This window comes from Euphorbia lathyris, chromosome 9, assembly GCF_963576675.1.
Source record: "Euphorbia lathyris chromosome 9, ddEupLath1.1, whole genome shotgun sequence".
In the NCBI taxonomy this organism is placed as follows: domain Eukaryota; kingdom Viridiplantae; phylum Streptophyta; class Magnoliopsida; order Malpighiales; family Euphorbiaceae; genus Euphorbia; species Euphorbia lathyris.
The window spans coordinates 37,122,270-37,148,700 of record NC_088918.1 but is presented as its reverse complement, the minus strand read 5'-3'; the positions used below and the strand labels follow the sequence as shown (position 1 = coordinate 37,148,700).

The 26,431-nt window shown below is 33.4% G+C and overlaps 2 protein-coding genes and 1 non-coding gene across 3 annotated transcripts; 1 reads left to right on the top strand and 2 right to left on the bottom strand.

Annotated features, from left to right (window-relative positions):
• Positions 1-4,295: 4,295 nt before the first annotated feature.
• LOC136207162 (xylulose 5-phosphate/phosphate translocator, chloroplastic) lies at positions 4,296-5,885 on the top strand. The gene has a single exon (XM_065998449.1). It carries the CDS (start codon positions 4,467-4,469, stop codon positions 5,757-5,759), a length of 1,293 nt encoding a protein of 430 aa, XP_065854521.1. The 5' UTR covers positions 4,296-4,466; the 3' UTR covers positions 5,760-5,885.
• A 1,163-nt stretch (positions 5,886-7,048) lies between these two features.
• Positions 7,049-13,222, bottom strand: LOC136205175 (protein NUCLEAR FUSION DEFECTIVE 4-like). The gene is made up of 3 exons (XM_065995668.1): positions 12,796-13,222; positions 8,152-9,059; positions 7,049-8,045 (listed from the first exon to the last, which is right to left on the bottom strand). The coding sequence occupies exons 1-3, from the start codon at positions 13,102-13,104 to the stop codon at positions 7,583-7,585; spliced, it is 1,680 nt and encodes a 559-aa protein (XP_065851740.1). The 5' UTR covers positions 13,105-13,222; the 3' UTR covers positions 7,049-7,582.
• TRNAL-CAA (transfer RNA leucine (anticodon CAA)) lies at positions 11,522-11,602 on the bottom strand. Its single transcript has one exon. It is a non-coding gene; the product is annotated as a tRNA-Leu (tRNA).
• Positions 13,223-26,431: the final 13,209 nt, after the last annotated feature.

Here is a 26,431-nt window from a genome sequence, read left to right as displayed (position 1 = left end):
AGAGTTTTGGATACAAGTATTTGACCTATCTGTGGGTTTTATGTCTGCTAAGGTGGCGAAAAGCATCGGGAATTTCATTGGAGTCTTTGTTGAAGCAGACTCGAACAACTTCACTGGGGTTAGTAGGACCTATATCAGGATATGGGTTTTGCTTGATGTTTTGAAGCCTCTTAAAAGGAAGATGAAGATAGGGAAACATGGAGGTGATTTCTCTTGGATTCAGTTTCGTTATAAAAGGCTACTTACATTCTGCTTCTTTTGTGGAAAGATTGGCCATGCTGATAAGTTTTGCGAGGATTTGTTTGAACTTAAGGATCCGACCAAAGCAGATAGGGCATGGGTCATGGATGAAGGCTTAGAATCGTCACTTATCGCTCCCCCCACCATCAAGGTTTTTGTTGGTTACCCCCCATCACCAACGTAACTACAGGATACTGTTCCTATGGTCACAGTTGCATTTGATTCTATACCCAAGAGCAGCCATAGGTCTCTTTGTGGTTGTAGCAATCCCGGAGCTTTAACTCAGTCTCAGATAATTACACCGGGTGAGAAGCAGAAGGAAACTGATGAGGTGGTCATTGCTCAAGTTTAACGAAGGAGACAGGACGGTGGTCCAAAGGAAGCTGGTGGGAGACTAGTAATTTTAATAAAATGGGCATTGACGAACAGGCCCGCCAGCATGTATGAGTTTCTTAAGCTGGAACTATCGGGGAATGGGCAATACCCGGACAGTTCCTATGTTAGCTGACTTAGTGTCCAAGTTTAGGCCTGAATTTGTATTCCTGATGGAAACAAAATGTACCAATCTAAAAATTGAATCAGAAGAAAATTTGATTATGCTGGTTTGTTATTGTGGTGGTTTAGCTCTATTTTGGAAGCGTCCTAACTCTGTTAATCTGCTGGCTTTCTCTTCCAATTATATTGATTTCAAAGTCTCCCTATCTGATTTGTCGGAGTATCGAGTAACCGATTTTTATGGGTTCCCTGAATGTCTTCATTGGAGTGAGTCGTGACAACTACTAAATCTTTGTCGGCTAGGTGCAACTCACCATGGGTTATCATTGGTGACTTCAATGATATGATTCTACAGTCCGATAAAGTTGGAGGGCTTCATCATCTGACGTCGCTGCTTCGCGGTTTGTGGTTTAGTGGAGGTTTAATTGACGGGGCACCATTTTACATGGGAGAAGAGCAAAGGATCGATGCAATGCATTAAAGATAAACTGGACTAGTGTTTTGCTACGGCAGGGTGGCTGTCCATTTTTACTGAAGCAATACTTCACATTGAAGATGCTAGCAGCTCTGATCATGCGGCTCTGTTTCTATCAGTTGCGCATGCCAGCTCAAAACGCAATCGCCGCTTTTGCTTTGAAACACAGTGGCTTGGGCAGGCTGGCTTTCAGGATTAGGTGACAGACGCTTGGGGGCAGTGAATCCGGCGGGGTTGCTGCCTAGATTGTAGAACTGTGGATACGCTGCTGAAGTGGGGGGGAGCGGCTACGGGATCGGTTCAGTGGGAAGATCTAAGCGTATCAGGATCGTTGCTGAATACAACCAGCTCAAAATTCATAGCAAAGATCTAAAGTAAACAGATACTAAGATGGTAGAAATCCTTTTTTTAAACCTGTCGACTAAAGCAGTCGTCTTTCTGAGACTGGAGAATGAAACTTGAGAATTCTTGAAGATGGAGATGGAAGGAACCTTGGTGCTTCAATGGCAGATGAAGGAATTTGGGGATGAATTCTCAAGGTGGGGAAGATTGATTACAAAAGCAAAAAATGAAGATTACAATTGAAAGGTAGTCTATTTATAGGCCGAAAATAGACCTCGAAGCTCAAAGTTAGCGTTACATTTGAATTTGGAATGCAAATATTTAAAATCCTCGTATCTCAAGAGTTAGACTGATTCTCGGGTCCAGCTCACTGAGATGGGCCTTTTAGGGCTGGCATTGCAAGCCTTGACGGACAGCTCATCAAGCTGATCCCTAGGGGCCCCGAGACATGCTTCGATGCTAGACAATATAGCCATTCTCGTATTCGACCTGTAAAAACGCACTAAAACTCTAAAAACGTTAGTCCAAGGGCTGAATTGATTCACCAAACTTAGGATTTAAGTGCTAAACCATTTCATAGTGACATTTGGTAAATCAGTTAGCCAAAATAATTAAGGGAAAGCTTTAGGTGCGAGTTAATTGGACGTTATTTTACCAAAAATGACATAAACGACATAAAAAGTGATAAAAGTGCTAAAACGGAAGTAAAAACTAAATAAATGACATAAGTGAAATAAAGCACAAGAAATTACTATTTATTCGCTGAAACTAGTGTGAAATTGTCCTAAAAACCGTACCAAAAGATAGGATTTTTGACCCCCTATCAGTTACTGCTCTACCTCTTACTAATATTGTAATTTTCATTTTCATTTATCATCAATAAATTTGGTAACCTATACTTAAAAGAATGTGCTATATTAGGAAAAAATAATACTATTCATCAAAGGATAAGATACCAAAATAGGCTTAAGGTATTTGGAAAAATATCAATTTAGACTCCACGTACAAAATAACACTAATATAGACTTAATGTTTAAAAAATAGTATTAATTTAGGTCTCGACAACGGAACGTGACACGTCATTCATATTATTTCGTTAAGTTCTTTCAATTGTAAGTGAATAGAGAAATTAGAACTTAATGGAGTAATATGAATGACATGTCACATTTTGTTATCGATGCCTAAATTGGTACGCTTTTTTAAATGTTAAGCCTATATTAGTGTTATTTTATACGTTGAGCCTAATTGATACTTTTCTAAAAATGTCAGACCTGTTTTGATATCTTATCTCTTGTATAAAAGGTTCCCATATGTTAAAAAAAAAAAATACCGCACTTTCCAAAAGTTGGGATGATTTTGTAACAACTTTTTGTAAAAATAATTTGAGCTTTAATGTGAAAATAAATATTTAAGGTTTGTTTGTTTCATATGTTTCTATTTGTTGTTTAATATTGTTGTTATTTGTTTGTTGTTTACGGTTGCTGATAAATAGTAGATATTAGTTAGGTTTTTTTTTTACTTAAAAACAGTTGTTTTGAAATTTTATTTAACATTTTTTTTTATCTTCATCTTATATTTAGAATTAAAAGGTAAAAAATAATTCCTAAAATGAAAACAAATGAGCACTTAATGACGTGAAACTATAATTTCATTTTTATTATAAAAATAGATAAAAATTAAGAAAAAAGTATAAAAATAAACGGTGTAGTTTCGTCTATTCGTAAAAATAGAGAGATTGGATTCATCCTTATGCTCAGGAATTGGACAAGCTTCATTATCTCTTGTGGTTAAAGTGAATGTCCTTGTATGAGTAGTGTTGCTTACAAACTTAATAATTCTATAAAAAATTATTGTTGTAACTATTTATTTCAATTTGGAATGATGAAAAGATTAACTTTGTGCCTAAAAAAAAAAAAAGACTAACTTTGTATATTATTTAAAATATAAGATCTGACTTTATAAATTAACTAACTAAATTTAGAGTATTGTTTGATGAAAAATTCATTCACAAATCATTTAACTACAATTTTTACAAAAAAGACATATTTGTATATACAAAATTTTAAATATCGAGAACTGCAAATCGGTTAAACGACACTATTAATTTTTGTAAATTTTAATTGATAATCAGTATTTTATGACAAAAAGAAAAAAAAACAAAGAAAAGTTTGAAAATGTTTCGTTGGAGAAAAAGGGGTCATGTAAGGGGAGAATTTCTATGATGGACCGGGTACAATGGATTCAATTAATAAAAAAAAGAATCATATTGGCCCTGTTTGGGAATTAGCTGTTAGTTGATTACATTAGCTGATTTGACTAGCTGTTTGTGTAGACATGTTTGGTAAAAATTAGCTGATTGATAATAGCGGTTTGTGCAAAAAGACGAATAAGGGCATTAATTTTGACGCAGGAGAAGAGGGAGCCTATCTATTAGGGTTAAAGAAGTCCATTAATTTTAATATTGCAAAACGCTAATTGAAAAAACTCCTAAAAGGATCTTTTTCTAAATCAGCGTTTTCATCCCAAAACTCTCTCCCAAACCTCTCTCCACCAAACACTCCAATCAGCGGTTTCAGTGGTCAAACCTCTAAAGTTGGTCAAAACCGTTCTTTTTATCCCAAAACGCTCTTTACCAAACAAGGTCATTACCTCATTGAAAAATAATTAGTGTAAGAAAGGAAAGTGGTGGTGCTCAATTAGTATAAAAAAGAAAGTGTACAATTATTACCATGTAGAATTTCTGTATGTAAGGGTTCCTTTTAAGCAAGTTGCCGGGTGATTAGTGGTGGTGCTCGTCTCTCCCATTCAACCAGACAATCTTTCTTTCTTTCTTTCTTGTGCTCCTTTCCTTGTACTTGTATTCTATCTTCCCTACCTTAGATTCACCAAAAGTAGGTAGAAATAGAAGGGGAAAATGCTGACTTCAAATCTAATATCATCCTCCCCTGTCACCTTCACCAAATCCACCTGCAAGAGGAACACCATTAATGCTTCTTCTTTCCTCAATCCAAATGTTTTTAACACACCTCACTTCCAAACCTCTCCCTTTACCAAACCCACTTCTCAAATCGCTCTATTGCCCACTAAACCCTCCAACTTCCCCCAAATCTATGCTTACCCACTTGGCCTCTCTTCTCAGATCCATGACTTCCCATCTGGGTTTTGCTCCAATTCCAAACCCATATCTTATATCGCCAAAGCAGCAGCATCTGAACCTGAATCTGAATCATCCCCAGAAGGAGAGGCTGCTGAAGTTTCTTCAAAGCCAAAGGACAAAACTTTCCAACTTGCCATTGTGTTTGGTCTCTGGTATTTCCAGAACATTGTGTTTAATATTTACAATAAGAAAGCTCTAAATGTGTTTCCATTTCCATGGTTTCTTGCTTCCTTTCAGTTATTTGTTGGATCTGTTTGGATGTTAATACTATGGTCACTAAAGCTTCAACCTTGCCCAAAAATCTCAAAACCATTCATATTTGCACTTCTTGGACCTGCATTATTTCACACAATAGGCCACATTTCAGCTTGTGTCTCATTCTCTAAAGTAGCTGTTTCATTCACTCATGTTATTAAATCATCAGAACCTGTTTTCTCTGTTGTATTCTCTTCAATTCTAGGTGATACTTACCCTTTAAAAATCTGGCTTTCAATTCTCCCAATTGTTCTTGGATGTTCACTTGCTGCTGTAACAGAAGTCTCCTTCAATTTCCAGGGATTATGGGGTGCTTTGATTAGCAATGTTGGTTTTGTATTCAGAAACATTTACTCAAAAAAGAGTCTGCAGAGCTTCAAGGAAGTGAATGGACTTAATATGTATGGTGTTATAAGTATAATCTCACTGATTTACTTGTTTCCTGTTGCTGTTTATGTTGAAGGGTCTCAATGGGTACAAGGATATCATAATGCAATTGCAGGTGTTGGGAAAGCATCAACATTTTATATGTGGGTTATGGTAGCTGGTATCTTTTATCATCTATATAACCAGTCATCTTACCAGGCACTTGATGATATTAGCCCCTTAACTTTCTCCGTCGGAAACACGATGAAGAGAGTGGTGGTGATTGTGTCTACTATTTTGGTGTTTAGAAATCCAGTTAGGCCTTTGAATGCAGTTGGATCAGCCATTGCAATATTGGGGACTTTCCTATACTCTCAGGCTTCTTCTAAGAAACCTAATAAAACTGAAGCAGCTGAAAAGAAGAATTAGATTTAGATTTAGATGCTCCATTTATAGGTCTTGATATGATATCTTATGCATTTTTACTTTGTTTACTTTGCTTCAATTTTGAGGATATTTTATATCTTAGTTATGAAAATTATTGCCTTGGGTTTCTCTTGTTTCCTTCAGTTATGAAAGATATTGCTATTGAGCTTCTTTGAAATGCAGCTGCAGCAGTTTATATTATAAACTAATAAGGATCTTATATCATGGACTGACATTAAATATTTAATCTTTTGTGTTAATCAAGCAATTAATTATGTTAAATACTAGGACCTAGTCTTCAAAATTCATGTATAAGATGGTGGCTTATTACATTAAGAGCTCCTAAACTTACTTGGCTTAACTGAACTTGTACAATCGATTTTTTAGCCAGATATTGATGTATTAAGGGGGTGTTTGGTTACTCCTCTTCCTTCTATTTGCATTTTCATTTTAAAATGGAAAATTTTAGGTGTTTGGTTAGATACTCTATCTTTACCTTTTGTAGTTGGAAAGTAGGTTTTTTATAAAAGCGGTAAACTCTGCTTTTTTAAAAACAGCAAGCAGCAGTTAAACCAAACGGATCCCAAAACTAAGATGGTGTTAATCATTGATAATGTCATGGATTGTGACGGTCAACTCTATCTTCGAGGTATAATTGTTCAATCCTAAAAATGCATGAAGCTAATGAAGATCTTAATCAAATATTAGCACAAAACAATATTTTATGCAATTTTACTTATCATATTCAGTAAGAGAAATGCCCTATTTGACAATTAACGGTTAGTTGTTAGCTGATTACCTTTCTACTTAATTGATTTAACTAATTGTTGTTTATGTAAATCTATCCGATAAAATTTAACCGATTGTTAATAGCTATTTGTGTAAAATAACAAATAAAGAAATCAGTTTTTTTTTAATACATACAAATATATTTAAAACAATAAAATATATTTTAAGTGTTTATTAATACATAAAAAAATAAGTACAAATATGAAAGATAATCTATTCATGAAATAATCTACTCCTCATCAAACTATTTCATTAGTATTAAATATGTTTGAAAGTCAAGTATAATACAATAGCTTACAAAATGTGTCCAAATATCAGCGTGCTGATTAGTTAAATAAAAATGAATAAGAGACAAGCGATTTTATCCATTTTAATTTAAGATTAAGGAACATTATTTCAATCAATTAATAATTAAATTAAAACGAATCACATATATCTTTCTGCAATTAAATTAACTTGGTTAGGAGAACCCAATAGTTTAATATATAATAAAAAAAAAAAAGACACGGTGGTTTTCACATGGTCAGTGATTGATTAAGTGAATTCGATCTATCTAACAAGGCTTATTAAAATTATATAGTGGAGATTAAAATAACTATACGGTTTAGATTTACACCTCTTAAATCTAACGGTGACCAAATTAACATGGTCATTTACTGACCAGCTAAAAATTACTGAAAAAGACAAGTTTAAAGGTTGTTTAGAGGACTAAAATCAAAGGGAAAGGGAAGTAGCATATTTTTGTATGTGACGGTAATAATTAGGGATGGAAAGGTATTTACATCTGTTTTCGATGACCCTTAATATGAAAAATGTGGCCAAAAAATAACATAGGTTCTTACAGTCCCACAGCATTTTAATCTCTTATGCAAGTGACTTCACTAACAATAAGCTAGACTGTGCCAACAGATCAATGCAACTATTTTGTTCTTTCTTCTATGTGTGTTTTTATCCGTTTTGGAATTCTATCATATAACTGAGAGAATGAGTCCAGTTCCTGAAACAGAGGGAAAATTCTCTCAGAAAGAGGATTGTGTTCAAGTTCGATCCCTTTCAAACCGGTCATACGCAGGCCTTGTTCGCAGAAAAAGCACAAAACCTGAAACTACGCCTACAAGAGATATGCAAGTCCATGCTATAAAAGTTGTCATGTAACATTGCCTACCCATGCACACCATTTCCACTCCAACAAGGGTCTGCAGCAAGCTCCTGCTCCCAGCATTCGAATCATAAACTATTGCTGCAAAAAGACCGTAGACCAGCGATCCGATTGGGATATTGGTGATAAGTATGTTGTGGTTGACACCTGCACTATTCGGCCCAAATAGCTCCGATGTGATTGATACGGCTGCTGCAAATACAAACCCGGAGCTTAGTCCAACCAGGCATGTGCAACCATACAATGCTTCCTTGCTTCCTGTTAAAACAAGCAAAAACAACCCAATTGGCATTGGCACTATTGCCACTGCTAACCATCCGGTCCTCGCAAAGTACACCTTGCTGCATTTGCAAACTTCCAAAGCTTAGTATATATAGTAATCACACATCATTTAAGTTATCGAAATACTAACTAGAATGCTCGTATTTCAGAACAAGTAATACATACTTGCGCAAGAAATCTGGGGCGGCTGACAGCAAACGGCCAAAGAAAGACATTGACGAGTAAAGGGTAATGAGTGAACTAAGGTACGTGTTGTAACCAAGAGACTCTGCAATCTGTCCAAGATTATTACTATAAACCAGGCCTATAGTTCCTCCACAGAGATATGTAAAATAGTACAGCCAGAAATCCCATTTGCGCACTGTCAAATAAGCCGGATGCTCTTCACCGAGCATAGTTAACCTCTGCTTCTCAATCACCTTCCAAAAACAACTAAGCCAACAACCTTCTTTCTCTATCATTCCATTGGAAATATTTCCATTCAAGCTATTACCATTTTCAGTACTTCCAATGAGTTCTTTAACAAGCTCAAGGTTATTGGTGTCAACCAAATTGAATCTCGAGTCGTTAGGATTGGAATTGGGACGGAAGACAAGCCTAGCCAAGTTCTTAGAAAACAAGGCAGGCAGACACAAGGGAATGAGTAGGAGAAAAATAGCGCCCCCGAGAAGGATGCATGCTGTTGATGAAACATAGGAAAGTGGATTCAAGAGGAGCAGATAAAGACCAGTGAAAATGGCCAGAATGTACAAAATGAGGAAAATGTAGGAGTCTAAGGGAGTAGCAGCGTGGGAAGCGAGCTGGTGCGATGGCAATTGGTGAAGGATGGGAAGGAGAGCTAAGATGGAAACAAGGAGAGGAACAAGTGCATTTAGGAGAAGGTAAAGAGTGTTATCTGTGGGATCAATTGCATTGGCAATAAGGAAATATAAAGCAGCACTAACTCCGTTGAAACTGATGGTAAGGGATAGTGCTAATGCCCTGTTGGTTGGGAAGTTTTTAATGCATAGAACAAAGCTCACTGTGTTGAACCAGCAGATGCTGCATCCAGCAGTCAAGCATAGCATAAATACCTGCCAAAACACATTTCATCTTTCTCAGTCTCAGAGGGAAGAAGCAACACCCTTTTTAAAATATAAAACAAACCATTCTTCTCGCCTTCACATGGATTCAACCCATGATTTCTACCTTCACTGGTGAAAGGTACTGCTATTAGAGTAAGGAGGTAAGCTACACTCCTTAACATCAAAACCGGACACTATGACTCATAAACTTCGTAGTTTATTCATATAATTGCCTTTTACCAGGTGACGCTCTATTGTAGAACGGATGGAAATGATATTCTAAGCAATTTTAATTAACTTTTTGATTTTGATGTCATTTAGATGTTGTATAGTTAGATTAGAGAAAGTAGTTGTTTAGAAAGAGAATTCCCAAAATAGTAATTTGGAAAATTGTTCCATGAGAAATGTGGTTTGTAAACAGCTTTGGACTTTTTAATTTTGAGATCGGTCATTTTGACTTGCTCAACGGTAAAAAAATGTTCATTATGTTAGTAAACTGTAAAGTTCGAAAACCATGATGTCCGGTTTTAAAATTTAGATGATATAATGAAAGTAATAGCAAAGTTGAGGGGCTGTCTATATTGAACGGAAACTCTTTTTCATTAGCGTTTCCGCGTTTCGTATCCGTTTCCGTTTCCGTTTCTTTTCCGTTTCCATTACCGTTTTCTAGCTAATTTTTCTTAGAAATAGCGTTTCCCGATATCCGTTTCCGTTTCCCTTTCGTTTCCCGTTTCCGTTTCCGTGCATCATAGGGGGCTGTGGGTGCAATTTACCCATTAGACTAATGGATATAACATTTTAATAAATACATCAAATTCCCTAATAATAGTACAACATAGACTTTGCAGTTGAAGGGTGAATTTGTCCTTCAACTTTGCTGTCATGATCAATTTGTTCTAAAAACAAACTTTAAGGATCAACTTGGTCCTTTAACCATCAATTTGACAGTATAAATAATTGGCACATATAAAATATAATAAAAAGATATTAATATATGTGAATTGATATTAAAAATGAGATAATCCAACTAACTGAAAGAGAAAAGAGTGATAATATTAATAATGAGATTAACCAATCCAACTAATTCTGTCTTCTTTTAGGTGGGAGGTTGGAAGAGCAGTTACTATTTCATTTCATGGGGTTGACTTACGGAACTTTTGGCAACTTCAGTAGTTGTAATTTCTAAGGTTATTCAACTGTTAAGAGTTTCTAAGTTGTTTTTAGATGTTAAAGTAAATTTCGTCTCCAATAATATTCCTTGTACTCCATCATTATTTATTTATTTTATCATTAAAATTATCATCTACTGTTATATTATTATCATAATAATAAATTATTAATAAAAAAAATAAAATAGGAAGATAAGAATTAAAAAGTTCCTTAAAATTGATTTTTGATATATACTTTTCAAAATATACCTTAGAGTCTAACAAAAAAAATGGAAATGCTCTAATAATTTGTTTGAGGAAAGATATTTCCCCAAAATCTGTAGTTCTTTTTCTTCTACTATTTCCTCGAACTAAACATAGGGGCAGAACTGCAGAGGTCATAGAGGGTTCATCGATCCTCTGATTCCGAGGAAAAAATAAGAAATTTATATTTACAAACGGAAATTTCCGTCCTAAATATAAAAGCTCAGTCCGTAATTGGTGTCAGATGGATTTGGCGACAGAATGTCCATCTGTTTATTAATAAAAAAAAAAATCTGTTTTTCTTACTAAATTTTTATCCATTAACCCTTAAATTATTTGGTGGTAAAGCTCTTAGCCTAGTAGTTGAGAGCTTACTTATGCCTTGGGAGGTCATGGGTTCGAATCACATCCGGATCTGGTGAGGATTTTTCTTTCTTCTTTATAATGTAAGCGCATTGTGCAAAAAAAAAAAAAAAAAAAACCCTTAAATTATTTGGTTTTGGTTCAGCCACTAACTAAATAGACTCTAAAAATGTAATTAACAGAGGGAAATTAGAAAGAGAGGATGATGAAAATGAATGCATTTGGAGCATGAAAATTAGACATTTCCTGAATACTGGCAATTTCCATTCTCTTCTCTAAATTAGGAAGGAATGTTAGATGAGACTGGTAAGTTAAAGTTATATGTTTGGTTTACCTCAATAAATACCTGCTATTTATAAACGTGCCTTCACAATTAATATATCTACGTATGTATATATCTAACAACTCTACTTTTGTCCAATTCACCAGGTGCTAGGCGGGCATTTTACCAGAGGTTTCTATTGTATCAACTACCCTTATGTAATTCCTGTTGAAGCATATACTTGGGGGTGGTTGCAGGGCGGACGCTTTCAAAGCGGACTCCCCATTCATTAGATAGAGAAGATCACCAAGATTTCGTGATCCGCTGCCGAACTTATTCCAATTCCAAGATCTCGGATCGAATCGGTATTGATATACCGATTCGATCCGAGATCTCTTATTGAATTGCTCATTTAATGAGCATTCTCAATATTATGCCTTGAAGAGGACTCGAACCTCCACGCTCTTTAGCACGAGATTTTGAGTCTCGCGTGTCTACCATTTCACCACCAAGGCATCTTGAAAGTGAATCGTATTCCATGAATATGATATCTATCTAGTGTGATGTATGGAATATATGACAAAGGTGGAATGTTGGAGTATTTCTATTGATCGGTCATGTCATATAGGCCCGAGTCGGACATCCAATTGCTTCAATTTGAATTATCCGGAAGATGCCTTATATATTCTATCAAATTCTATATTATATCAAAAAAAACTAATCCTATTATATATTTTACATACTCTTTAAATTTATTTTTATTTTTATAAATGTTTTCATAAAACTATGATTTCATAGTTTCAATACTTCAAATTTTCATCTTAATCTTTACGCTCTTAATTTTTTATTTTAAAAAACAAACCAATCAAATATCTATCAAGGGATAAATTACATCCATGTCATTCAAATTTGCCTTTAATTTCAAAATTTAACATAAAAGTCACTCAAATTTGCTTTCAAATTACATCCATGTCATTCAAATTTTCCCTTAATTTCAAAATTTAACATAAAAGTTACTCAAATTTGCTTTCAAATTACATCCACGTCATTCAAATTTGCCCTTAATTTCAAAATTTAACATAAAAGTCACTCAAATTTACTTTCAACTTCAAAATTTAACATAAAAATCACTTAGACTGTGAAAGTGAACGATTACAAAATGGTTGTTACCGACTTTAAAATATAAAAATTAAAAAACTAAAATTATTTAGAACCATATTTATTATAAAATCACAATTTTAAAATCATCACCATTTTTCATGTTTTTCTTTCTCTAAACAATTGAAAATAAATAGCCGCAATATTAAAAATAGCAAATTAAATGATCATGGATGTAATTTACTCAATAAACATAATAACAACTCTATTTTATTATTCTATTTTCTTCCCAAACAGATTTTTTTCTCCAAACTTTCTACTATTTTCATCATAGTCTTTGGACTTTCAAACCACACATTATGTTACTTGAACTTTAACTTTATAATCACCATTTCAAAAAAAAAAAAAAAAATCTGTTAGACAACCACTTCCTCTCTTAATCAAACCAGAATTAAATAAACATAGTTGCATTTTGAATATGGTAATCTATGGTGGTTGTCTCTTAATTTGTAGAACAGAACTTCCCAATTTCCCAAGAAAAAACACACATTTCTAGAATTAGCAAAATCGAATTATAATCAAAATAATAAAATTAGCAGGTAGTACTAACCAGAGAATAGGGCAAGGAGATGAATTTAGAAAGGAGAAGCCATTGGAGGCCATAGGCAAAGAGACCCATGAAAGCAGCGAAGAACATGACAAGCCATAAAGGAAAATGCATAAGAGAGAAACCAGAACACCAACCGAATACTTTGCCCATATCAGATGCAACTGCTAAGAAATTCAATTGAAGTTGAGATATGCCCAGAACTGATTTTAATGTGGATGAGTATGATGGAAAATCTAAATTTGTTCCTGTAAAAGCTTGTATCCATATCGTTGCAACTAGTACCATCCATTTTCTTGACTGCCCTTCCATGTGTTTGTCAAAATTCCTCAACCAAAACCAGAGACCTTTTGAGAGAAAGAGAGAGAGAAAGATGATCCTTATGGTTGCAACCAATTAATGCAAATATATACATACTCGCTAACTATATTTCTTTCGCTAAACTCTTGTACTAATATTATAATATCCCCAATTTCTTCTTTTTATATTAAACACTTCCACCTAATAATTTATGGTGGACCTCGGGCTCGGACCGGACCTGTCGTGCTTTTAATAAAACCTGACGAGTCCAAGTACAGTCCAGCTTGCAATAAATTGAGTCGGGTTTGAGTCTAGAATATGAATCTCAAGCCTGACCATCCAAGTCTATTTGTATATTAAAAAAAATACAATTAAAATGTCACACTTAATATTAATAGTTTTGAATTTTTTTTAATAAACTAATTGTATATCGAAACATCAAATCCAAAATAAATTACCACTGGTAAGATAAGTATATATATCATCTCATAAAAAAATATAATTAATTTATATTTATAAATTATAATGTATATATAGTATATCGGACCGAGTCGGGCCGATGAAAAATTCATATAGCTCAAACTGGCCCAGTTTCTGGCGGGCTAGAGCCGGATCGAACTTGAAACCAATTTCATGTGTCCAAGCCCGACTAAATGGGTCTAGACCTGGGCGGGCTCGTCGGCCCATGCCCAGGTCTAATTTATGGGCTTCCTACATGGATATCGTAATTAAATCTAAAATTACAACTAAATTAGATTATCAAATTTAATTCTGAATATATCATTATTTTCCATATATAACATATAAAGTATGTTTTTACATCTTAATTTAAAAATTCTAAACTCCAACTCATAAATCATAAATCCTAGACAATATATCCTAAACCTATAATTTATAAATTCCAATTCTTAAAATAGATTAAAAGTAATGATTTTATTAGTTTGACATAATTATTAATTAGAATTTGACATAATTGTTTTTCAGATATGAATTTATATATAAATTTCACAAAATTCTTTATAGTATAGGTCTGAAATGCAATTGTTAATATGGAAATTTACAAAACTAGTCATTTTAGCCGCTCTTTTTTTTTTTTTGGATAAGGTACTAAAATAGGCCTAAAGTTTTTGGGAAAGTACCAATTTAGGCTCAACGTTCAAAATAGCACTAATATAGGTTTAACGTTTACAACATAATATCAATTTAGGCTTAACGTTTATAATATAGCATCAATTTAGGCCTCACGTACAAAATAGCACCAATATAGGCTTAACGTTTACAAAATAATATGAATTTAAACTTAACGTTTACAAAATATATATAGTTTAAGCTAAACGTCATAATTAAATTAATCAGATTATATTATTTCCCTATTAACTTTATATGTTATCTTTTTATTTAGTTTTATATATTTATTTATTATAATACAATTAATTAGTATTCTTGTCCATTAAGATCTTATATTTGTTTTTCATCAATGATTCCATGACTACTAAATTGCATTGTTCATGTAATATATGCAAACTAAAAGTAATTGAAAATCCACAATATTTCGAAATATTGTGGATATTCAATATCATTTTAACTAATGTTCGAAATATTGTGCATATTCAATTACTTTTAGTTTGCACATATTACATGAGTCATGGAATGGTTGATGAAAAACAAATATAAAGTTTTAATGGGTAAGAATACTAATTAATTATATTATAATAAATAAGAAAATAGAACTAAATAAAAGATAACATATAAAGTTAATAGGAAAAGAATATAATATGGTTAATTTAATTGTGACGTAAATTGTATATATTTTGTAAACGTTAAGCTTAAATTCGTATTATTTTGTAAACGTTAAGCTTATATTGGTGCTATTTTGTACGTAAGGCCTAAATTGATGCTATATTATAAACGTTAGGCCTAAATTGATATTATGTTGTAAACGTTAAGCCTATATTGGTGCTATTTTGAACGTTGAGCCTAAATTGGTACTTCCACAAAAACCTTAAACCTATTTTGGTACCTTATCTCTTTTTGTTTAGATCTATTTCAATATATGTTACTAAATTAGATATTTTCACGTATATTTAAAATACTTTTAAACTCTTCAACTTTCTATCTCCACAACTTTCCAAAACGTTGCATTTTGCAAGAATTTCCTCAACTTTCAAGTCGTATACCCACCTGTTAAGCTAATTCATGTAGATAGTAAGTTGCAGAACTTCGACTTTAGTTATTTGTAACTCACATAATATATTTGAAGTACAAAAAGTAAGAATTTTTATTAAATTTGGTCAACCTTCGCGTTGACCGGTCAGTGATGGGTAAAATAGATTAAATTGTCTCGTGTTATCGTTAGTTCAAGTATATTTTTCTAATAAAATGTAATTCAGATACCATTTATGTAATTTACTCATTATTATTTTGAGTTATTTATATATTGAATTTTTTTATGGATTAAAAATATATTATAATTATAAATTTGGGGCCTTAAAAATTATTGGGCCTAAAGCCCTTGCTTTAGTGGCTTTGTGATTAAGTCGGTCCTCAGTCAGTTCTAATTTAAGAGAATGAAGGAAAACAAAGTTAGTAAAATATTATTGTATATGAGACCCTCCATATACAGTGAGTCTTAATAGGAAATTAATGATTCTGAAAGAATTTTTAAAGAGAGAAAACTTTGTCTGTATATTTAAGTGCACCTACCAGAAACTTTTAATAAGAGTATGAACGAGATAGCATAATAATAAAAAACGTACTTCTAGAAGGACAAATCAAAATATCTAGCCTGGACAAGAAGGATCTAGTTATCAGTCATTTAAATTGGATCTTCGTGTCTCATTTGTTGGGCTAGGCCAAAATTGAATTTGTGAAGAAAAAACATTAAAATTTTGTTTTCAAAGTATTATAGAGTTGTATAACATCTCAAGTTGCTTACAAAATACCTTGAAGTGTTATTTATAAAAAAAAAAGTCCTCACACACGGTATCTGAAAAGGTACCTTTTATGAAAAGGGTGAAGACCTATTTGATACTTGAACACCACACGTGTGCTGCTGCCGCCACCGCTATTCGACTGAACCAGTTGGTGTGGACACTATATTTTTTGGGAAAAAAAATATAATAGTATTTTATTATGTCTAACAATAGAGGATTTACATAAAGTTTGAGATTTACGTAAATTATGTCTAACAATAGAGAATTTACGAGAACCTCATTTTTTTTTTGCAAAGTTTGAGATTTTTTTTAATAAAATAACAACTTTGTGTAAATTAAGTCTCACTTTCTATAAATTATGTCTAGAAATAAAATGTTTAAATAAATTCAAAAAAAAATTATGTCCAACTTGTTTTTTTTACAAGGTTAATGAGTTTTTCTTTTTTTTTTTTGTAAAAATACAATTTTATATAAATTAAGTCTAACTTTATATAAATTATGTCTAAAAATAAAGGATTTACGTAAAACTTTATTTTTCACAAAGTTAGTGATTTTTTTATAAAAGTAAAACTTTATATAAATTAAATCCCACTTTATGTAAATTATGTCTAAAAATACAGGATTTACGTAAAGTTATAAGGTTTTATGTAATACTTGATTTTATGCAAAGTTAATAAAAAAAATTTGTCAAAATACAACTTTATGTAAATTAAATCCAACTTTATGTAAATTATGTTTAAAAATAGAAAATTTACATAAAGTTCAAAGTTTTTACGTGAAATACAAGTTAAGTCCAACTTCATCTAAATTATTTCTAACAATAGAGAATTTACGTAAAGTTCAAAAGTTTTATCTAAAACTAATGTTCCGCAAAGTTTAATGATTTTTGTTTGTAAAAATAAAATTATATGTAAATTTAGTCTAATTTTATGTAAATTAGGGGTTGGGTTAGAAACGTTTTTATGAGAAAGATTAAAAGTGAACTCATCCACAAGTTAAAGACAGCAATCATCATAGAATGAGGGCACATTCTGCTACAGAGTAATATCGTTTGGATTGAAAAACGTCGAGGCAATATATCAGAGGGCAGTATGTCTAAAAATAGAAGATTTACGTAAATTTTAAAAGTTTCATGTAGAACTCAATTCGCAAACTTAATCATTATGTACATAATGATCATCTCTAAAAAAGAGGTTTACATAAAGTTTAAAATTTTTACGTAAAATTTAATTTTTTGTAAATTCAATTTATTTATTTATTTGTAAATAAAGTACTTTAATATAAACTTATTCGTACTTTACATAAATTATATCTAACAATAAACGATTTACGTAAAATTTAAAGATTTTCTATGAAACTTGAAGTTTATGTAAATTAAGTTTTACTACACGCCCTACACTTTTAGTAATTATAGTCTAGGGCCTTTTTAAAAAGCATTTCAGAAATTCAACCATTGAGACAAAAATAGATGAATAAATAGTTGATCTTCTCTCCTCGATTACCCACATGAATAAAGCTTGTCGATCAAGCTTGATTGAAACATATACCATATTTTCCTCTTTCCATAAACTTCTTAAAAGAAAGAAAGTGATGCAATCATTTGCCTTGGGCCTTTACTAAGCGCGATAAATCTTTTTTTCTAATTTACGTCGGCCCATTGAAAAGCGCGACCCAAATGGTTATCATTTGCATCGCAATGCAAATGAGTCTTTCATTTAAAAAGAATAATAATAAAAAAAAAAAAATTGGATTGAATGGAGCTCTATATGATACCAAATACAGCCTACAACACAATGTAAAAATCTACTCGAAGCCTTCCAAAGTAATATCAGTAGATTGCTATGCCATTACAAGACTTCAAAGTTCATGCTACTAGCTCAAGTAAACAAATCAATACAAGAAAAAAAGAAGAAAAGAAATCTATTCATCAGCCTAAACTCAACAGTTCCACCTTTGAGATGCAAGTGTTTTTCCCTCTTCTGAAATTCTGTTAAGCCCTTTCCACCACTAGTCACACCAACTTTACCAGAGAGCATATTCTTAATTGTTTAAAAACAATTGTGCCTCCCTAAACTCTAACAATTTCATGGAAAAATGATGGATCAACAGAATAAAGTTGTGTTGTGAGATGATCAATCAAGCACATGAAAAGATATAACATTCTCCAATATGCTTCTAACTTATAAAACAAGTAAATCGAGTTTGGTACACAAACAACTTTAGAGATAGACCATTGACGATAGAAACTAGCTTTGCCCAATAGCTGTATGCATGAAACGCAAGTTGAGGACCAGTTAGTTCAAAACTACTAACAATTGATAAATATATGACTTCTGTTGAAAATCATCTACTTGTTTAACTTATAGGTAAAGAACTGCAATGTGTTATTACACCTTTTCTTCCACCGAGTTTTATCTCAACAGACGACTCAATAATGGTCACATTATGTAATTTTCTATCCTAACAATCCAAACAGGAAAACTATCAAGATACCAAGCCAAAATAACATGAACTCGAAACAACCCAAAAGTTCTACTCATGTGGTTTCTTCAGCCAACCAACCAAAAAAAAAATGTTTTATATCAATTTTGATTGCAAATTTGCTCAAAGAAAAAGTTGCATTTCTTTTACTTCTGGTCTTAGTTTTAATCGACATATTAATATTGAAAAAACTTCTCAAAATGGAAAAAACCTAAAATGGCCGGGCACAATTTGATTCCAACCCCTACTTGGCAACTCATTAAACAGAAGCATACATAGCAGTTCCAGTGCTACATGAACATAGATGGATTAGAATAAATGATGATGTTAAAAGTACACCCGGCAAAGCGACACACGACCCGATGACACGACACGACACGCTTTTTTAGTGTTAGTGTTTATAGTTTTATGAGACGACACGAAAGTGGACAGTTAATTTTCGTATCGTGTTCGTGTCAACCCGAAAACACGAAACTGACCCGAAATTTAATTATAAATATACCCTTACGATTTTAGGGTTTGGAAATGTAAGGGTATTTAATAGGAAAATCCTTTTTCTAAAAATTTGAAACATATTTCAGATTGTTTGTAATAATTATCTTAACTTATTCGGTTTTAATTTTTCAAATTATGAATTTGAAATAAAATTCAAAATAAGAATGACAGGTCGGATCGTGTTAGACAGGTCATGTTGAGCATGTTAGGTCGTGTAAGCAGGTCAGATCGTGTCAATTTAATTGGTTGTGTAAAAAATTCGTGTTCGTGTTTTGATTTTCTGAGACGAAAAGTTTTTATGTCGTGTTCGTGTTTCAGGTTTTGACACGAACCCGAAACCTGACACGAACACGAAAATTGCCGGGCCTAGTTAAAAGAATAGTGTGACTACTCGATTGGTCCACCTGCAATTGCAAGTGGAGAGCATGGATTCAACAACGAAACCTTTCGTCTAAGAAAACAAGAGGTTATAGATATAAAAACCCTGGTTGGATTAGTTATAGTGTATTTAAGCATTACTGTTTTATCAATTGACGAGGATGCCAATTAGTTGTCAAGTTCAATACTAGTATAAGCAAAGAGGATATCAGTATCAGAAAGAGCCACTAGCGAAGTAAGGTACAACGTCTGTACAGGATATACACTAGATTCAATCCTCAAAACCGAAAACGAATCGGGTACAATACAACTAAGTCACAAAGCAATTTTGTAATTCAAAAAGAGAAAAGCAAAAACCAATATGCATTTAGCCACAGAGAAAAATTTGATTGTAATAGCAAAGACGATAAGACCATACCTACAGGCTCTAACAGGGATTGGAGAAACACTTCGATTGGCAATAACTGCAATTTCGATCTTGAAGTTAGAACACACAAAAAAGTATGGAGATGATCGGAGTGGTGGAGGAGATTGAAGGCGAGTCGGACTGAGAGAAGATAAGATTGGAGCAGAGAGTCGTGATTGAAGAAGAATCGAAGAGACAAAGAACCGCTTCAAAATGAACCGGTTAATATCAATTAAAATTAAAATACCTTTTAGTGTCCTAAACAGAATAGGAAAGTATTGTCTATATAAGAAAAATAACAAAACCGCTTTACTAGAGATAAAGATTATGGCGAGAACACAGGGAACAGGGAGGAAGAAGATAGACATAAGAAGAATTGAGAACAAACTCCATCTCAAAACTACTTTCACTAAACGCCGTAAAGGTCTATTCAAAAAAGTGGATGAGTTTTGTACCTCTTCCGGCATCCATGCTGCTGCTTTTACATTTTCTCCCTACGGCAGAGCGTACGGAATCGGCAGTCCTTCTCCGATTCAAGTAATTGAGAGATTTTACGCACAAGACGCCATTGATGTTGTTGAGTCTTGCCAAGAATTCTGGTGGCAAAAGCCCGCAGCAGATGTCCAGTCTTGTGAAATCCATAACTTTAGGGTTTCTTTGTCGGAGTTCAAGAATAATTTGATTCACAGAATTCAAGAAATGCAGAGGAGGGGGGAAGCTCTCAAGAATCTCTTTGTTTAATTTTCTTTTTCTTTTCTCTATCTAACATTAAATTATTCATCTCATATTAAATTTCTGTTTCGTTTTTTTTGCCAATTACTTGGTTAATCTTTATTTATTATATTTATCAATTACAATTATTTACATGGAAATATTTTATTTTGAGTTAGGGTGAACTCCATTTTTTCTTTTTCTTTTTCTTTTTGTGTTTTTACTTTCTTTTTGTTATTTTATTTTATTTTATTTAAACTTTTACAAAAATAACTTATTGGTAAAGATTATGGTTATTTTGTTTTTAACAAAGTAAGTTTTACTTTGTGTCTTTTCACCATTTGATGAATTCTACATTCCATCATCCAATGGTGAAAAAAACAAAGTAGTGTTTACTTTGTTAAAAACAAAGTAACCATAGTTTGCACCCTATAATATTTACTGTTTGCTCTAACAAAATTTGAAAATGCAATTTACTGATTTAGCCTCCAAAAAATATATTTTGCTATTATTTTTAGGTTTTTATGTAATTTTTCTTTTTATGGGGTGTTTGGTTCACAATGGGTAAGGAAAAAGGAATCAAGAAATGGAAATTAAAGGAAAAGAAAGGAATAAGCATTAATTTCCCTATGTGTTTGGATATGTTTAGAAAAGGGAATGGGGTAAAGAGAATCCAATTCCCTAGAGGGTATTGGGTAATGGCTTAACCTAAAGTGGGGTAATGGTTTAACCTAAGGGATAATTACTAATTTAGCCCAATGAAGAACCCCACTTTACATATCTAACCCACATTCCTTTCATTTTACCAAATTAGACAAATAAACCCATTTTGGACAAAACTACCCTTATTCTCATATAACAACCATCTCCTCTTTCCCTTTCATTTACTTTCACATTCTCACAGAAAAATTTATCAACTCAACCCAAGATCTAAAGATATCCATACCTCATTCAAGTTCATGTAAGTATCATTCCCTCATTTTTCATACATATTACTAGAAATACACAGTTGGTTTTCGAATACATTTGTTTGAATCTTGACATTTTTCGATTCCGCCATTGTCTCCCGATCTGTCGCATTCGGTGGTCAAATGCGACACAGATAATAAAATGCGACAAGGACTAATATATAGCTTGTCGCATTCATATCCATGTCGCATTTGCGGTCGCATTTGGCGGTCGCATTTGATGTACCATGTCGCATTTGGCAGTCGCATTTTGGTATAGCTTGTCGCATTTGAGTCGCATTTTGGTGTATCATGTCGCATTTGAGCTTCATTTACATATGAATTGGCTTTATTATGTTTTGATCACGTGTCCATTTTACTAAATGTAGAAGTATGTCAACCAAAGAGAGGTGTACGTGTTTTTTATCTTGGAACGGACAGTGGACTACAGAAGGAAAAGTGATGACATACGTGGGTGGTAAAGCGAAGTTGTTGGTTTTGCCAATAGATATTGACTTGCAAAAGTTGAAAGAGAAAGTTTATGGTGCACTCCGCGTTGACTCAACCTCGTATGATCTCCAAATGTCAATGCAGGCGACATATGGTCCAAATAAACTACGTGGTGGGATAGCAGATATTGATGACGATGGAGATGTCATGGGATTCATAGAGTACTGCCGAATGAATCCGACCGATTTGATTCCATTGTATGCTACTCTAAACATGCGAACAATACAAGCTTCAACATTGCGACCTAATCATGTCGCATTCCATTTTCAATGCGCTCGACTGCGACACGGTTATAACTCAATCATGTCGCATTTGAGCGCATTCCATTATAAATGCGACACAGATGGAAATTGGGCGCATTCAAACACTAAACATATATAGACAAATCATACACAAATTATACACAAATCATACCTGGAATACGTGTGCAAATCCAATAAGTTGATATGGCACACGTTTCCTATTTCCCGCTGCATTTGCCTCTAATTGCTTCAGTCTTTTGCTAATGGCCCAGTCCAAGAACCTATACGTCTCCTCCCAAGCCAACGTCCCCCATGGAAACTCATTAAACAGGCTTGGATAATCTGCAAGATCCAAAACTCAATCCTTTGCATGCCTCTCGTTAGCATTATCCAATACATTGCCATGCACAAAGTACAACATGGCAATCATCACAGCATCTTGGTTAAATCGGTCGGTCGCATCCTTCTTCTTCCATTGTACACTTTTCAAAACTTCAAAGAAGTGAATTGTCGTTATTGTCTCGTATTTCTTGAAGTACTTATTTCGCAACCTATGCGGCATCTCTAATTCATACATTCTTTCCATGAATTCCCCAATGTTTACCCCAAACCTTAAACCACTTATCAGGCCAAACTCCCAATCTCCAAACCGCATATCAACTCCCCTCACCCTGAACCACATCTCCCTGTGTTTACTTTCTTTATGTTTAATCTCCCGTGATAGGACATGATGCACTATTCCAGCAGAGAAACTAGCAACTTTCATATCCAAATATTGACCAAAACATGTTTTCCTATACATTTCTAGCTGCTTTTCACTCAAATACTTCTTTATCATGACCCCAGAATCCATATGAAACCTGACTGTTACTTGAGCATCCGAATTAACCGCCTTGGGATATTTGAAAATGGAACTATGTTTTCTCTTTTTAGATTCACTGGGATCATGCTGTAACAATTTTAAACATACACACATTAAATTCTCTAACAAAACTGACATATTCTATGTATAAGGCTTACAATCATGTCGCATTCGTCTGTGAATGCGCTCAAATGCGATAATGTTTCATGGTGTATAATGTCGCATTTGAGCGCATTTAGGTAATAAATGTGACAGTTTAATGGAATGGCTCGTCGCATGTGTCGCATTTAGGTAACAAATGCGACACTATGTTCGCCTATTATACCTTGTCGCATTTGAGCGCATTTAGGTAACAAATGCGACCATATCTACATACAGTTAACATACGAGCGCATTCGAGCGCATTTAAACCATTAATGGCGGTAACAGGGAAGAAGATGATGCATGCTTACCTTATGCTTTGTCCGTCCTTCCTCTTCGCTTGCCGTCGCCGTCGCCTTCCGTTTTCTTGCCATCACAGTAGCGCTTCGCAGGGAAGAAAGAAACCGGAGATGAAAATTTCGAGGTAGGAGAAAATGAAAATGAAAATGTAGAGAAGAACAACCCGGATTATATATAGTGATGAGTTCAAAACGTAAAATGCAGTTGAAACGAACTGAGAATGAAGAAGATGAACCACAATGAAGTTGAATGGGAAAGGTCAGGTGAGGAAGTGGAAGTGGAAGGAGCGGGAGGTAGGAGATGAACCTTCAAACTAAAATAAGGGTAGTTTTGTCCAAAATGGGTTTATTTGTCTAATTTGGTAAAATGAAAGGAAGGTGGGTTAGATATGTAAAGTGGGGTTCTTCATTGGGCTAGATTAGTAATTATCCCTTAACCTAAAGTGGGTAAAGTGAATGAGTTTTTTTTTTTTAACAAACAAGAACAAATAGAATGAAACCCTCTCATTCCCATTTCCATTCCTAAAGACCTCAAACCAAACACCCCCTTAATATTTTCCTATTCTATTTAGGTTTTTTTATTTATATTAATTTTCTTTCAACTCTTTTCCTATTCCATTTAGGAAATTTGTTTTTCTACGGTAAGAAACATTTTATGATAGTTTTAAACAGTTTTTAATATTCAATAATATTATTTTATATTTTCCATAATTCAATAAAACCTTAAATCACTTGGATATCTCAAATTAGGAAAAAAATGCTAAAATTTAACACATCATACTAAAATATAGTAATATTTTATTTCTTTAATTATACACCTCACTTTTAACAACATTTGTTAAAAAATATTATATTAGTAAGTAATTTTAAAACTTGCGGTGGTTACTAAAAAGTGGCAACATCATAGCATAATAGAGAGAGAAGGTCTCCCTTCTCTCTAACCTTATCACTTTCCCTCTTGTTTCTCATCCGCCGCCGACGCCCTCTCCTTCTCTTCTCCTCCTTCTTTCTGGAAAATATCAGTTTTTTCCCTTCTTTTCCATCTTTCTCATAACAAAGCCCAAGTTATCTCTATCAAGTTGAGGAGGAAGAAGGAAGCTTGTCTTCCTTCTTCCTCCTCCCCCTGTCTTTATCTCTGGATTCGTTTGAAATACATCTGTTGTTTAAGACTCTTGTTTTTGTAACCTTTTCTGTTGTAGCAAGTGCATAAAAGGTAGTTTTTATCCGTAGATCACTGGATCTACGTGGTTGCAAAAGAAAGGACATAGATCCGAAGTTTCAGAATGGTTCAAAGCATGAAGATTGGACTATCGTTGTTCTGCTGCGTATCTGAGATTCCGATAAATATATGCTTCAACGTTTTTCTATTTTAGTTGTACCTTTAATGGTATTTTTTGCTCTTCGTAGTCTTTTTCTTGCTCTTCGTAGTCTTTTTCTTGCCCTTGTGGTTCTTGTATTAGGCTTAGCCTATATGTATGTGAGGTTTTATTCCTTACTATTGTCATCATGTACTATCAATCTTATATTTTAATGAAGTTTTAGCATTTCCTATCAAAAAAAAAAAAGTGGCAACATCATTTAGATTAGGACTGTCAATATGAGTCACGATACGATAACACGATTCGCGTAATACGGAAATTAAACGAATTAGGGTTGAGATAAATGGATTTGGGTCATAAATGGGTCGGCATGCCTAACCCGTAAAATAAACGGGTCGGGTCGCGGGTTGACTCGCGAATTCGTTATCACCCGTATAATTTAGACGAGTCTATAGGTCGTGTCAACCCAACCCGCGAACCCATATAACCCATCCAACCCATATACAGATTAGTAGATTACAGAACACGTTAGGTTTCCAACTTTCTTTTCCTAACAATTTGTGTTGTCTGTCTCTCTTCATTGACATCCGGTGAACGCTTCAGTCTCTAGCCACAAGTAAGTCTTTTGTTGAGTCAACTTCTAATAGGATATGTTTTGATTGTTGGTCTTCTATTACAACAGATAAGTATGTATGTTTGACCGTACATTTTATTGATAAAGATTGGAATATCCAAAAGAGAATTTTAAACTTTTGTTATTTGTCTCTTCCACATAATGGTGTAGCTTTGTGTGAAAAGATTTATACTTTCTTGTGTGGTTGGAAAATTGATGGTATGAATTTTTCACTCATTTTGGATAATGCAAGTGCAAATGATACATGTGTAGACTTGTTGAAAAATTTATTGAATAGCAAGGGTGGTCTATTAAACCGTGGAGATTTTTTTCATATGAGATGCTCTGCTCACATTCTAAATTTAATAGTTCAGGATGGGTTGAAAGAAATTGATGACTCAGTTAGAATGTATTGAATCAAAGACTGATGAACAATATACTAATTCTGTTGTTGTTTAAGTTGAATTGAATGTTTTAGTTTTAGTTTATTTGTTATTTGAAATTGAAATTTTGTATTTTGTTTGTAAGTTTTGGATTTTAGACTTTTGATGTTATTTTGTTGAATTTGTTGTGTTAGTTTGTATTGGATTTTATTTTTTCATGCTCAATTATGCATGTTTTTATTTTCTTTTTCATTTTGTTTAGTTGAATATTTTTTTTAGTACGAAGTTGCAAAATTAAATGGATTAGCGAGGTTGACACGTTCAACCCGCTTCTTAAACGAATTGTGCCAAGTTGACCCATTTATTAAATGGGTTGGGTTAGGGTTGGGATAAATGCAGGCCCGTTCCTGAGCATGGGCGGGAGGGGCGCATGCCCAGGGTCCAAGTATGAGAAGGGCCCCAATTATAATAATGTATTAGTACCTATTAGATTATACTTGATTAAATTTAAAAAAAAAAATTATAGTTGATTAAAAATATTGGCATTAGATTCTTTCCAAATTAGTTTTTCCAAATAAAAAACGTTAGCATCAGTTATTAAATAGTTTTTCTAAATTCC

Bases quoted from the DNA above. Each gene is read 5' to 3' on its own strand.
- LOC136207162 (XM_065998449.1), top strand. From the start codon at position 4,467: ATGCTGACTTCAAATCTAATATCATCCTCCCCTGTCACCTTCACCAAA.
- LOC136205175 (XM_065995668.1), bottom strand. From the start codon at position 13,104: ATGGAAGGGCAGTCAAGAAAATGGATGGTACTAGTTGCAACGATATGG. The intron at 9,060-12,795 runs GTTAGTACTACC...GTGTTTTGGCAG, and splicing joins TCTCCTTGCCCTATTCTCTG to GTATTTATGCTATGCTTGAC. The intron at 8,046-8,151 runs GTATGTATTACT...TTGCAAATGCAG, and splicing joins GCCCCAGATTTCTTGCGCAA to CAAGGTGTACTTTGCGAGGA.